This window comes from Diprion similis, chromosome 13, assembly GCF_021155765.1.
Source record: "Diprion similis isolate iyDipSimi1 chromosome 13, iyDipSimi1.1, whole genome shotgun sequence".
In the NCBI taxonomy this organism is placed as follows: domain Eukaryota; kingdom Metazoa; phylum Arthropoda; class Insecta; order Hymenoptera; family Diprionidae; genus Diprion; species Diprion similis.
The window spans coordinates 10,593,103-10,606,795 of record NC_060117.1 but is presented as its reverse complement, the minus strand read 5'-3'; the positions used below and the strand labels follow the sequence as shown (position 1 = coordinate 10,606,795).

The following is a 13,693-nucleotide window of genomic DNA, read 5'->3' as shown; positions in this document are numbered from 1 at the left end:
AGGCCATATAATCAACTCAAATTTGTTTACGTGTAATTTGAGTGTCAATTGCACACATGTTATATTTTCTAGTAGTACTGAGTTTAATATTGAATAAAACGATTGAAATTATATTTGTCACTCAGTATTGAGACAGCCTGCCCACCTTTAATTCAACCAATTTTTGTACCTTGTAATAGTAATTCGAATTGAGTTTTGAAAACCTACGCAAGAGCTTTTCTTAAAATTTTTCTATTTGTAGCTGAGGTGAAGGTGTAAAACAAATTCATGAATATTTAAAAAACAAAAAAACTTTATTCGGAAATTTTTCTAGATCACAGCTGAAATTACTTCATAACGTTAGTACAGCAATTTTATTCAACAGTATCGTAACCAAGATGATATTTCGCCAAGAATGCGGGATCGTTTTTGTATTTGCTTCTGCGCAGTAGCACAAATCGCTTACCGTCGCCTTCCGTACCACATGGTGATTCAGTAACCAATTTTGAAGTAGCACGACGTTTTGAGCTGCACAGTTGGCGTTGGGTATTGTGTGCTCGTCACATCGTACATGCACAGCCAGAGTTTTTTGAATTGTTTGAAGTGATGGACAGCCCAAATCCAGCAAATCGATGATTTGAACTTTGGGTAAAACTTTAAGCAGCCAATCTCGTTTTTCTTTTCCCTTTACGTACGCCCCGCGAGCTTTGCACAGCTCGTATTCAATTGTCCATTCCACTTTCTAGAACGGTATATTGCCACAGCTCTAAGGTGAACCGTGAAAATTTCGTTGCAACCATAAATTTTAGCTTCTATATTTGACGTGTGGACAGTCCCATTCGTAAGGTGGTTTGAAGAAAAACGGCGATGGAGATGCTTCTGAGTATATTGGAATTGCAGCTAATTCTTTCAACGTAAGGTGTTATCGCAAGGTCTACGGAAGCCTCGTATATGTCAACGATAAGCTCCGACTTTGAACTGTGAGAAATTGTGGGAATTGGCCATGTTTTATATCAACTTTTTGACCCCACCACTAAGTGGGTTGTATTCGACAATGCGAACGTGAACAATCAAGCAGCACGCCGATGTTCCGGCGGGAAAGTTAGCTTTAGCTTCAAATTCAAGGCGGATGTCAACGGGTCCGTACTTCAAGGATTCGTTTTATTTTAAACGGTCGATAACGAATAAGGCAGCCTTCTGAAGAAATTTACTCTTTGTCAGCAACGGCTCGGGGTTCTTGCCGTAGTGGGTGGCTTGGAAGTTTGCGTACATCTCGTACAACAGTGCATACTGATTACGACTCGTGTTTAGGGTTCAGGTTACCGTACGGATAAGATTTTGAGTTGAAAAACAGTTTGACGTCTGTGATATTGCAGTGATCTAAATGTCTTGCGTTTTTGTCGATCTTGTTCCTTCGACTTTGTAACGGATTTCTTTCGTTACTTGATTTTCATTTATTAATAGAATAAAAAAAAAAAAGAGAAATGATAAATGTCAAGGGAATCAGGTATTGATTATGAAAGAATCCTCTTGTAACAAAATGCCCACTGCTAATATACTACAGATTATGATTTTGCGAATTACCTTTTCTTTTTTTTTCATGCAAACAATGAATAAATAAATAAATGAAAAAGTACAATATAAAGATAATGAATCAAACAAGTCAATTGTATATATTTGCTTCAAACAGGTTCCAATTCGCAAGGTTTTTTGTATAAGTTTGTACGAATGGTGTAAAAATAGAAGATATATAGTCAAATAAATATAGATGTAAAAATAAAACTTTTCAGTAATATGCCCAGTAGAATTGTGCCTCGTGGTTGTCCTTTTTTAGTAGTTTGATTTCCGTCATTGTATTTCGTATTTCACCTTTAAACAGGTAACTTGTGCGTTTTTGTAGTTTTATAATATATATATCGATTTTTTGCGTAAAGTGTCTTCGCCAATTATGATGAATTTCCAAAATAAAAATCATAACTGTGCATTTTACCGAATTTCCGTTTTCGAAGAGCTCACACCATTTTCTGATAAACGGATAGACGGATGTGGTGAACGAAACCACCTAGGTCAATCCTATGCCAAGGAAACCAACTCAATTTTGTTTACAGGCGGGCTTATTCAAACTATTACAACTTGTTTGGAAAACCAAAATCACAGATGGAGGTTTTTCAAGCTGGGTGGAAGTTTTCACAGTCCATACGTGTTTTGATGTAGTAAGAAATGAAGGATGTTTATACAATTCCCAACTGCAGAAGCTCATTAAAATAGGCGGGTCTTTCTCAATGAAATTTGGCAGGTTAACTTTTTTCTGATCCGCGAGTTTCAAATACGGTACGAGCCATTCCACTATGTTGATCGTAATTTTGAGATCCTCCTCTTGACTCTGCAGAATCGCCTTCATATCAGTTTTTAATCTCGTTAAAATTAACTCGTGTTTGGCATTAACAACGATCTTGCGGTGGTCTTCAGCGGAACCCAGTATCATACTGAGCGGTTTTAATACGTCAGAATTACCCTCGGCTTCGGTTGAATTTTTCTTCTCTTCCACCTCAAGCCATCCTGCATTCTCCATCAGCCAACTCTGACCAGGGTTCAGAGAAGCGTAACCCTTCCTCAGATTTGTCAAGCCAACATTCGTGCTCCTATCGTTCTCAACCGCATTGATTTCGTAGCGAATTTCTTCAAATAAATGACAGATGGCGTTGTTTACGAGCTGCGTGTTCACAGTCACTGTACCATCAGCTTTTGAGAGTCGTCCGTGGATATGTACCGAACTTTTTCCGGGTAATATGCATAAAATCTGATGCTGAATGGTGATTTGAATTACATCGCTGCTGTTGAGAGTTGATGAGGCGTAAGGTTTGTGAGCGTAAATTTCGTAATGCGCAGTGGGGTTCGTCAAAGCAGGCCGGTGTTTGAATGTTTGATATTTCTCCTCCCATGGTACGTAACAGACGACTAAACAGCAAAATTGGATTCTTATTTGCCGGAATTTCCTTTTCCAAAAGGTGTCAGTTTCAAGCCGAGTGCTGTCAGAAAAATCATGTTCCGAGGTGTTAACGGTTTGAGAATCGATCGATGACCTACTTGATCAGAACACGTCGACTTATTGATGCACCTATTCTTTGGCTGTCTCTTATATACGATACCCATCGTTTATTGCGATTTGAAGTGTAGTCTTACAGTTATAACTTCAGCACGAAAATTAACCAAGTTTCCGTCTTGATCTACTAACCGAAGCTGAACGTGATCTATGGTCCTGACAGTGATCGGAAGGTAAATGACGTGCGGCGGCTCTTTTGCGATCTTATATCCTGGTGGGACCGTTGGGAAAAACTCATGAACAGTGTGTACTTTACGTCCGTTGACGTTGACACCCGTGGTAATGCTGCACTCAACTCAAAACCAGTTGACCTTGAGTATCGGTACAGGCACGTCTGATTCTTGAGTTCTATCAGTCTCCAATACACGCGGTGTGAATCCTAAAAGTTGAGCAACGGAGTTCAAAGAAAAGTTTAGAATGTGGTTGCATGTGATTTCGCTGCGTAATGTGTTATTGTTAGGCTTCATGCTGAGCCAAATGTTCGATTTCTTAGCATGTTTTGAAGATACTTCTCTATGTCTTTGATCTCGTAGCTGCCAGTAGGTAAATTAGCCACGGAAATTTCATTATAACCAACATCAACGTTGGGGATCGAATTAAAGGTCAACAATTCTACCGAACCAAGAGCATAACTTTTATCACAGGCAAGTTCAAACAGTGGGAAATATTGCGCTTCGAGAATCGAAGAGGTTTCCGAAATTGTTAACGTTAGTGAATCATCCATGGCTTCGAGTGATAGACTGGCTGTATTGAATTACGCACCATACTTATATAGCTTACCGCTCAGGAATTTCAGACACAAGTATCCACATTAAAGCGTATCATAATTCCGGTACCGTTCATGATTGTATTGCTACCAACACCGAGATATTTTATGAGGTCCGAGGGTAGTTGAAGGTTACCGAAACTGTCAAAGTAATCTATGTTATTGTCAGGATTCTTGTACGCAATCCGGTGTGTTCCTGGACCGTCTTTGTCGTCGAAGTTGACTATGGTTGACTCAGTTTTCCGTGGACAGCTATTGGGCATTTCTTTCCGCTTAAAAACACCACGGAAATACGGAATCTAGAAGATTTTTACATACTTCAACAAATCCCAATCAGTCAACGCACGACATGATCACTTTGTATCTAGTTTTTTGAAAGATTGAGACCGAGACCCGTTGTATACGGTTTCAAATAAAGCCTTCTGCCGGTCGCGATAGCTTCCATAGTTCTGTTGGGCCGTTGGCTCTCCTCTAGTTCTCGTTTAGCAGCGCTCGCATCGTTCACAGCCTCTGCTTTACCTACTGCACAACCAGCTATCGCGCCTGTGGCACTAAGTCCAGCGAAAATGGGAATTAGAAATGGTAGAAATCCACCAACTTTTGAATGTACTGGTAGAACGCGCGGTGTTCGCACTTCACACTTACCACCCGCTTTTTGAACAGCGTTTTCAGCTCCCTTGAGCACAGACTCGATAGCTACTTTTGCATCGTTGCTCGGAATCATAGATCGTTTCGGAGCATTTATAATTTTTCTTAAGGTCACGTTTTTCGGTTTTCAAATTCCCATTCGTAGTTTCGATTTCACTTTCATTGTATTAGCTACCGCCCAAGCCGCTGCTTTCTCGCTCAAATCAGCGTCCGGTGCGAAAACCCATTTCCACGCTTTTTCAGCCAACACCCTATCAGCCGCGTTCCTGACTTCAAGATTTTACGATTCTGCGAGTAAGCAATGTCGTGGTTCTTGCAAGCTGCGTCAAGAGGATTGATTCCCGGATCACCTCACGCGAGTCTTTTTGTCAACTTTGTGCCAGGTCCACAGTATTGATAACCAGGTACATGCAATTCGACTGAAAGACTGTTGATGATTTCATTCACCAGACCTTTGCCGCGATGTTGCCGTTTGCTGCTTCGTTTACCTCTGTGCACGATCATGTTCAAGCTCTGACTGACGGGAAAGGTTTGAAACCGGGGTATTTATAGCAAATCTGGTCAGTCATGTCCAAGATGCGGCTTAAGGCACAACCTACTATGCTTCCCGTAATAAATTTCGACAAACTATCGAAGCAAAATGTGAAAAGACAAAAACGGCAAGGGAAATTACTTTCGAACAGTGTGCGAGCAATATTCTGCGGACCGTCTAATTGTGGTAAAACTAATGCGCTGCTCACACTTATAACCCATCCCAACAGACTTAGATTTGAAAATATCTATATCTACTCAAAATCCCTTAACCAACCGAAGTACCAATTGTTGAAGCAATTGTTGGACAACGTTGAGAATAAGGAGTATTTTCCGTTTACCGAGCGTGAGCGAGTGATTACACCGGACGAAGCACGACCCAACTCGATAATCGTTTTTGATGATGTAGCTTGCGAGAAGCAGGACAATATTAGAGCCTACTTCTGCATGGGCAGGCATCACGATGTTGATTGTTTCTATCTCTGTCAGACGTACGCGCGTATTCCCAAACATCTCGTGCACGACAACGTAAACTTACTCGTGTTATTCAAACAAGACAATATGAACCTGAGACACGTATACAACGACCATGTGAACACCGATATGTCTTACATACAATTTAAAGACGTGTGCTGCGCATGCTGGAACGGTGATAAGTACGGGTTTCTTGTGATCGACAAAGACAGCGAGCCCAACCAAGGATGTTATAGAAAGGGATTGGATTCTTTCATAAGCCTGGAAAAGTAATAAAAATCTTGCGTTTCCAAGCGAGGGACGCAGTAGCGTTGCAGACTCCGATGCGTCAACATGCAGAGCTCCAAAATTCCTGAGCAAAAAGAAGTCCTACATTAGATCGCTCAAGCAAGTGCTGCGATCCGTCGAAAACACAGATTGCTCAAGTCGAGCAAGGAATCCACGGCTCGGAAATTAAGTGACGTTTTTAAACCAGTAGTGACTCCGTTGCCAGAACTGGTGAATGTTACAAAAGAGACGAAACCTGTGAAACAAGAAGTGCAAGAAATCAAACAAGAAATAAAGTAGATGAAATATGAAACGAACAATGAAACAGTCTCGGAAATGGATGATTCCTTTGCTTCGGCCGGAGATGAAACAATCGTAGAAACACCTGTTGATGAAACCGAGAATGAGTATTTTGAAATGATGAGAGATGAGACGAGAAAAAGTGAATTGGACAACGTATACGGTGTACGCAACCTCTTAACCGGACTACCGATTGGTGAATCGTTGATGAGTTTTGAGAGTGACTACATCCGTATTGGTGATACGCTTGACCCAAAAACAAAGGGTGTGGTGGAACTTTCGACCAAAATAAACCGGACCGGAATTCGACCGGACAAGTCTTATGTGAGCTACGGAGATTGGGAAAATTATACAACCATAATTCTTAAAACAAACGCACATAAAAAGTATTACTCATCTCATGGAGCTGTTTGGAGCGATCACAGTTACAAATTAAAGAATCTCAATGCCGAATTGCTGGTTTATTCACCATCACCTCAGCGAAAGGGTAAAGGTCTACCCTCGCAAGCTATGATTACTCGACAAGGTGTTCGAACGAAATACGTCTTCTGCGATGATCGAAACGAGTGAGTGGAGCGTCTTCGTCTACTCCTAACATCCCAGGCGGCGGGAAATCCGAGTCACAACAACGAAATAATGTCTCATATCGAAGAACTGCGGGAAGCAGGATTCATTTATCAAGCAACCCCCGTCGCTTTTGCATTCATTTCGGAGATGAGCGTCGACGTGTTTGGACGGCACCTTGATAGAAACACAGCTGCGGGCAATCGCGGCCCTCCCAGTGTCGAATTTCAAATTACTGCGGACGGACATTACAATCTACAGAATAAAAGACTGTGCAATGTCGCAGGACCTGTTGAACAAAACAATTCTGTAACTTCGAAAATCTTACAACGAAACTTCACTTTGCAGCAAAGCAAATCAACATCCTCGATCAAATGATCAAAGCTTTGGATACCTCTTACACAGATTTGAGAACAGGCAGAGGGACACTAGATTAACAGCTCTAGAATATAAACGAAGAAAACTAGCGCTGGTGATGGAACTGCATAAGCCTGTATGCCGGAATTACCCGCGTCGACGTGTAGACGTGCGTGGCATCGGCGAGACCTGACAGACGGATCTTGTAGATATGACGTCACACGCAGGACAAAATAAAGGCTACAAGCGTATGCTCATAGTCTTTGATATTTATTCAAAGTATGCGTGGGCTGTACCGATAAAGAGCAAGTCTGGGGATGACGTCACAAAGGCGATGGAATCTGTGCTAGCTCAAGGACGAATGCCTAAAAAGTTACACGTGGATAGAGGAACGGAATTCTACTACTCAAAATTTGAATCTCTAATGTAGTGTTTTGGAATCAAACGTCACTCCACGTACAGTAATTTGAAGGCTTTGATCTGTAAACGCTTCAATCGGACGCTCAAGAGTCAGATGTGAAAACGGTTCAGTATGCAAGGAAGCTGCAAGTGGCTCAAAATGTTATCTGATTTGGTTTCGGCTTACAACAACTCAAAACACCGAACCATAGGAATAAAACGATCGAATGTTACCGTTGCGAACGAAAGACTGGTATTACGTCAGTCGTACGGTGGGCTTTGCAAAACCTACCAAACCGGAAAATTTCAAAACCTGTGACAAAGTGTAAATCAGTTCTGTAATATTGAATAAACGAAATTATTTTTCAGGTATGTGTCTTTATTTTTACATCTTAGAGATACAATTAACACCAATGCTCAGTTTGACCGCAGGTCTTGTAGCCCCACGGCAGCGTATCGATTGTGTGTTCGAAATACGACACGCTTATCGTCGTTCCAGCTCAGTGCTACTTTCTTCTGTTCAATGGTATAGACCTGATGCTTCTGACTCTGTCTCAGACTCTGATGTTCGACTAAATTTTCGTGTTCTAAAGCACACTTCAAGTAATCATCGAAAGTTATAGTTCATAATAGGGTTCCTTCGACACCTTTGGCTCCTTTTTCATCCTTATCCTTTTCCATCATTCTGAATGAATACAACTTCACTTTCAAGCCAATAAATTTCGCCATTATTTTTTCGTTGCACTCATCTGTCGTCAAACCCAGAACTCTTTTGTTCACCAACGGCATTCCGTAGACATTATCAGGTGGATAATCGGAGGTATCAAATTTAACCAATGTCTGTTTGATGCATTCGTTAACGATGGGGACGGTGAAGTGATATATCAAACTGTCCGTGTCAGTGTACATTACTTTTGCCTGACGTCCAAATTTCGTTTAATATACTTGTAGTGAAAATCGTACATAGAGGTCTTCGGAAGATCTAAAATGGAGAAGCATGGATATAATGGTTTGTTGAGTTTGACCGTCATTGTACGCAATTCAACTATTATGATATCTTCATCAAAGATTGTGCAGCTGTGGAAACTTGGTTTGGCTGTAGTAGCTCTAGCGCCATATCTTCCATCCCATTTCGTGATCAGCCTGCTCTCTCTACTTTCTAATATTTTTCATTGTCTTATCGAAAACTGCGTTGTTCGTCAGTTTATAGATTTTTTTTCGAATTTATTGTTGGATTTTTTGCGTGAGGCCGTATTTAAATCTTTGTATTTTTTGAGACACAGTGTTTGTCTGAACTTCGGAATTTTTAACTAATTTTAAACCTAATTCTAAGCATTCTTTCAAGACGCGGTAATGAACAACGCAGTTTTGCTTGGAAAGTAGCGTGGTCGTCAATTTCGGCTGCTTATTTTCTGAGATGGGAGGTCTGTAGTGTTCCGGACACAGTGGTAAATTTTTATGCATTTCATGCATTTCCTTAGGATATTCCATATCTACTTCCAATATGTAGCCAAACTCCGCTCCGTCTGAGATAGCAAAAACATCAAATTGTCCGAAATCTAATATCCATTCGAAAGAACTGCATGACAGAGCAAAGCTCATAGCTGCACCTTACATGTTGTTAACGTCAAAGTACGATAAGACTCTCCGAACGCTGGATTGAAAGCATCTCCCATGTGTCTATTGTTAGCATTTGCATATCGATTAGAGCATTGGGACACACTTCGTCGGATACCTTTTTCTATAAACAATAGCATATTCATCAGTGACAAGGTTGAAATCGATAGCGGTACATTTCAACATTGTGCAAACAAAAGACCGGACGCTGTAAAATGATGTATAGGGTCCAGGTTGTACGTTGCATCACAATTTTGTCGAAAGTTTTCAAGAACGTCAGTCAACAGAAAAAACATAAGGTTGCAATTTCAAGTCTAAATATTTCTCGAACCTTTTGAGATTGAAAGCTTGCCAAACTTTACACGCGTGTGCGTAATCGTTATCCGAAATATCTTGGTTGTTCAATTTATGGATAAAATCCTTCTTCAGGTGGTAACTTGACGTCGTCGAGTTTCTCCCAACCATCTATGTACTCATACGGAAAAACACTTTTTCTGGTTAATAACTCGAATTTTTCAGAGCTAGTGCAAAATTCACGTGTAATTGCTTTTTGGTTGTCAATTTTTTGAGGCTGCTGGGCATGAAACGAAACGAATCTATAAATCTGAACTTTATATCTGTTCCCTAGACATATTTTGTGAACGAAATGTACTTTTCTTTGTTCACGGGTAGAAGCTGAATAGTATCTTGGAAATTCGTGGCCAATGCTTTAATCAGTAAGTGCGAATCGTAACCCGACAGTTTATTGAATATCACTGGGATAATATGCAAGTTTTGATAATTAAGATTACAGCTTTGATGCGCAGGATCACGATACTTTCCTGTGAAATGATAGTGATCACGGTGTTTCACGTCTTTGCGCGTGAACGGTTTTTACAAATATGACATATTTTTAATAAATAGAATTCGTTCATTTCATTGAAATTCAGCGACTCCAAAGGCACAACGGTTTTGAAATACGTTTCTGATGAGTGTGCCAATTGCTCCAACTCGATTACCAACTATTCGATGCAAGTCTCCCCACGGGTGATTTTGAACGTTGAAATGGAATCGTTAAAGGTGCAACCAAGGTTATACCGGGACCATCTCTAGAAACTAAACAGGAACTGCGCATGCGCGAATTTAAATCCGCCGTCCGTGCAGTCTGGCCACCCCGAGACCCTGCTGTCAAACTCTGTTTCTGTCGGCGATGTAGTTCACATGCATTTTTGAGGTTAGAATCTCAAGTCATTCAGATAGTCACTCGGAAAGGCTTGGGAAGCATTTGTTATTGGAAATTGATTGTTCAAAGAACGGTCGGAATTTAATGCTGATGCTCTTTGAAAATTCGTCCTATTCGATTGAAACAAGAAATCTGTTCAAATGTTGGGTGCTTGGAAGAACCGAAGCAGGTAGGTGGGGACAATTTATTCAATCATTTTCATTACTTCATACATTAAGAATAACAATGAAATTTTTTTCTTTCAACAGAAAATACAGCCAAAATAATAGCATCTCTGCTGTTCGCTGATGTCTTCTCATCCCATTCAATTCATTACACATGCAGAGATCATCGGCCACTTTTGTTGGTTGGAAAAGGAAGTTGTAGATCTTACGGTTTCTTTCAATTTCAAATCTAATCTAAAAAAATCTAATCCGAAGAGTGAAACTCAGAAACATTCTGTGACACAAGTTAAAAATCAACATTTTCAAAATGTGCCTCAGTGTCACAATTAACTTTATGGATAATCATGTTTTAGAGTAATGTTCAGAACATTCATATGAAAATATTGACCTATCGGGTTCAACATTGTACCCCTTGTTCCTTTGAAACAAATGAATACCTAATTTTCACCGAAGTTCATGAAAATATTTACTTAAACCTTAATCAAATACAATATCTTGTTCAAAGTGCTCCGAACATCATCCAGTAACATGGATATACGAAAGTAATCCCTCTGTCGCAGAAATCGTTATAAGGTTCTTTGTTTTTAACTTGTGCCACTAGATAACTTTTGCATTGCAGATTCCATTTCCAATCTTAGGATGAGATTTTTTGTTTCGAACAGTGTTAACATGGGATGCAGAATTAATTGTAATAAATGGAGATTCACAAACTCTCAGTTTCAATGAAGGACCATTGTAAAAGTATAAAATTGAATCTGGTTTCAAGCTTTCAATAAGTTACCGGAGAACTCCCTGATAAAGATTCATCATCAAAAAGTTAGCCAGCAAGTAAGTCCTATTGTAGACAAAGTGATCATTTGTAACGTGTACTAGTAAGTGAATGCATTCCTTAGACCTTGCTGGGGTTGAACGAGGCTCAAGCACGGATGATAGCTGCAACTAGCTAGTCAGATGATACTGTCGATTAATATTGACTTTAAAGACATTTTCAACTGATGTTATCCAAGATTTTTAGATTGAGATTGGTTCAGTTTACACATCAAAATTCATCCTTGGAATCTGATTTAACACTTGAACCACTATTCATCTGAATTGAATACCAAGAGAGTGGAAAATAAAATATCAAAACTGCCGAAAATAAAATTTGAAAAATAATGCGGGCCAATAATACTGCTTGGATTACAATGGTGCACGGAATGATTGCTCTGTAAAATTAGTTAGCAGCAATTGTTGAATAACAAACTTATTACTATTGGCTCGATAGATCTAAAATAATGGAATATTCAAACACTATGATCTGTAGCGTGTCGTGCTCTTCAATTTTGCCACGACTGATGTTCAGAAGGTGGCGATGACCAGAAGAAATTCCTTCGGATACCTGTTGTCTAATGGAACAACGGAACAACCAGGTTCGATGGTTGGAACGGTGGCACCAATCGAGAAATTAGGGTCCTAGCCACCAAAACGTTTTGACCATCAGGTAAGGTATGATTTTCCTCCTATTATCCAAACTTGAAACTTGAAGTCTGTCAGAACAAACGAATTTTATCATTGAATACATGTGAAAATATTGTAATATGCAAATATCATAGCATCAGAAATTTACTTACACGCTTCAACGCCTGACAACTTTAGTCTCGCTTCGATGATGGTTGTTTCCCACCTGAAAATATTAAAAGATATTATCATCAGACAAGAGCTTCTAATTGTTTTGGATACCACTAATTTTCAATAAATTGCGACAGAAAAACGAATTGCTACTTTTTGTACTCCTAAGCTTTGTGTTTCAAGATACACTATTTCTTTTATTCCTTGTTACTGATTTTATTTTAATATTTCATGTTCATCGGCACTGATTACTGGCTTCCGGACCACTGCACTGGAACAAATCTACTCTGGAGCAACCTTCTACTGGGTTTCAACAATCCATTTATTTTTAATCTTATGTAAATAAAAAATCTGTTCAAAATAAACAATATTTTTACTTACCTGCCTCAGTTTGTCTAGACTCCCACTCGTTGATGACGTTCCACATTTAATTTCAGATTTCTTCTTTCAATAAATAACTGATCCAATTTCTGTAGCTTTTGATATTTGTTTCTCCATTGACGCCTTTATTGTGTCGATTAAATATCTTCTAATATCAACTCCAGTATTACTGAATGACACTTTTCTCAGAAAATTCACGATAAATAGGAATAAATATCAACATAACCTTAATACGCTACTTCACGCGCGAGATATTCAGAGCCTTGTCACATTTCGTGTACGTTGGTCGCCTTGGTTAGCTGACGAAAATTACTCCGCGGGGCAATTTCGCTGACGAATGAAATTGAATCATTTGGCGCATGCGCAGTTCCTGTTTAGTTTCTAGAGATGGTCCCGGTATGCTATACTGTACGGAATGTGATTTTGGTAAATTGTTCTATTTTCTAACACTTGAATATCAGTAGCTTGCAACAAGCGTACAAGATCCGTGTAAATACAGAGCGGAACGGTTTCTTTGTGCCTGAAATTTTTGGATTCCAGAATCTTTTCCTCTTCCTTGGGTAAAACAACATTGGTCTCGCTTAAATTCAAGAAATCGATTCTGTGCTTTGTTAAACACCTTTCAGAGTCATAATTCGTTAGACATCTATCACATCACCAAATATGATGTGCATGTTTTGAAATTTGAGAGCTTGTCAATCCCGACAAATTCCGAATTCAAGCAAAATGATATATTCTATTTTTTTCACAATATTTCTTATTAACATTATCCTCATTGTTAGTCATTTCGGTTTCTATCACTAGAAGATAAATCACAGGTTCATCAGACTTATTCTGACTCAAGTGAATCAGTCCAATTGCATTTTCTATCCTATCATCTTGGTCTTTACCATAAACATTGATGGAAAATCCGTCGAGTTTTTCAGATACTAAAATGGTATTTTTATCCAGAAACATAGGTAAGCTTATACCATCATACCGTAGCACTGAGCTGAAATGTGGATACGAGCTGGTTACGTTGGGATTTTTGTTGTTGGCTGGGAACAGAACTGCGGTGAGCGACCAAAGAAAGCAATAAGAGTCGTTGATTTGAATGTTGACCACAGCCTTCTTATCTCCAATGTGTTTCGGTAACGGGGTGTAAGTACACAGACCACCTCGTAGTGGCGTATACTTGTTGATGTCGATGGCAAGATTGATAATTTCAAGTAACGACCAGCCTGAATCATTTTCCTGGAAATATTTCAAGTTTATTAACAATCGGTTTGTTACATTTTTGATGAATAATATGTTAATATCCGTTGTCTGGAGGA

The 13,693-nt window shown here is 39.5% G+C and overlaps 1 protein-coding gene across 1 annotated transcript; it reads left to right on the top strand.

Moving 5' to 3' along the window:
* Positions 1 to 7,200: 7,200 nt before the first annotated feature.
* LOC124413860 lies at positions 7,201 to 7,707 on the top strand. The gene is made up of 2 exons (XM_046894647.1): positions 7,201 to 7,415; positions 7,521 to 7,707. Exons 1-2 carry the CDS (start codon positions 7,201 to 7,203, stop codon positions 7,705 to 7,707), a joined length of 402 nt encoding a protein of 133 aa, XP_046750603.1.
* The last annotated feature ends 5,986 nt before the right edge of the window (positions 7,708 to 13,693 follow it).

Excerpts from the sequence above, each read along its gene's own strand:
- LOC124413860 (XM_046894647.1), top strand. The coding sequence starts at position 7,201 with ATGACGTCACACGCAGGACAAAATAAAGGCTACAAGCGTATGCTCATA. Across the intron at positions 7,416-7,520 it reads TCAAAATTTGAATCTCTAAT|TATGCAAGGAAGCTGCAAGT; the intron begins GTAGTGTTTTGG and ends AAAACGGTTCAG.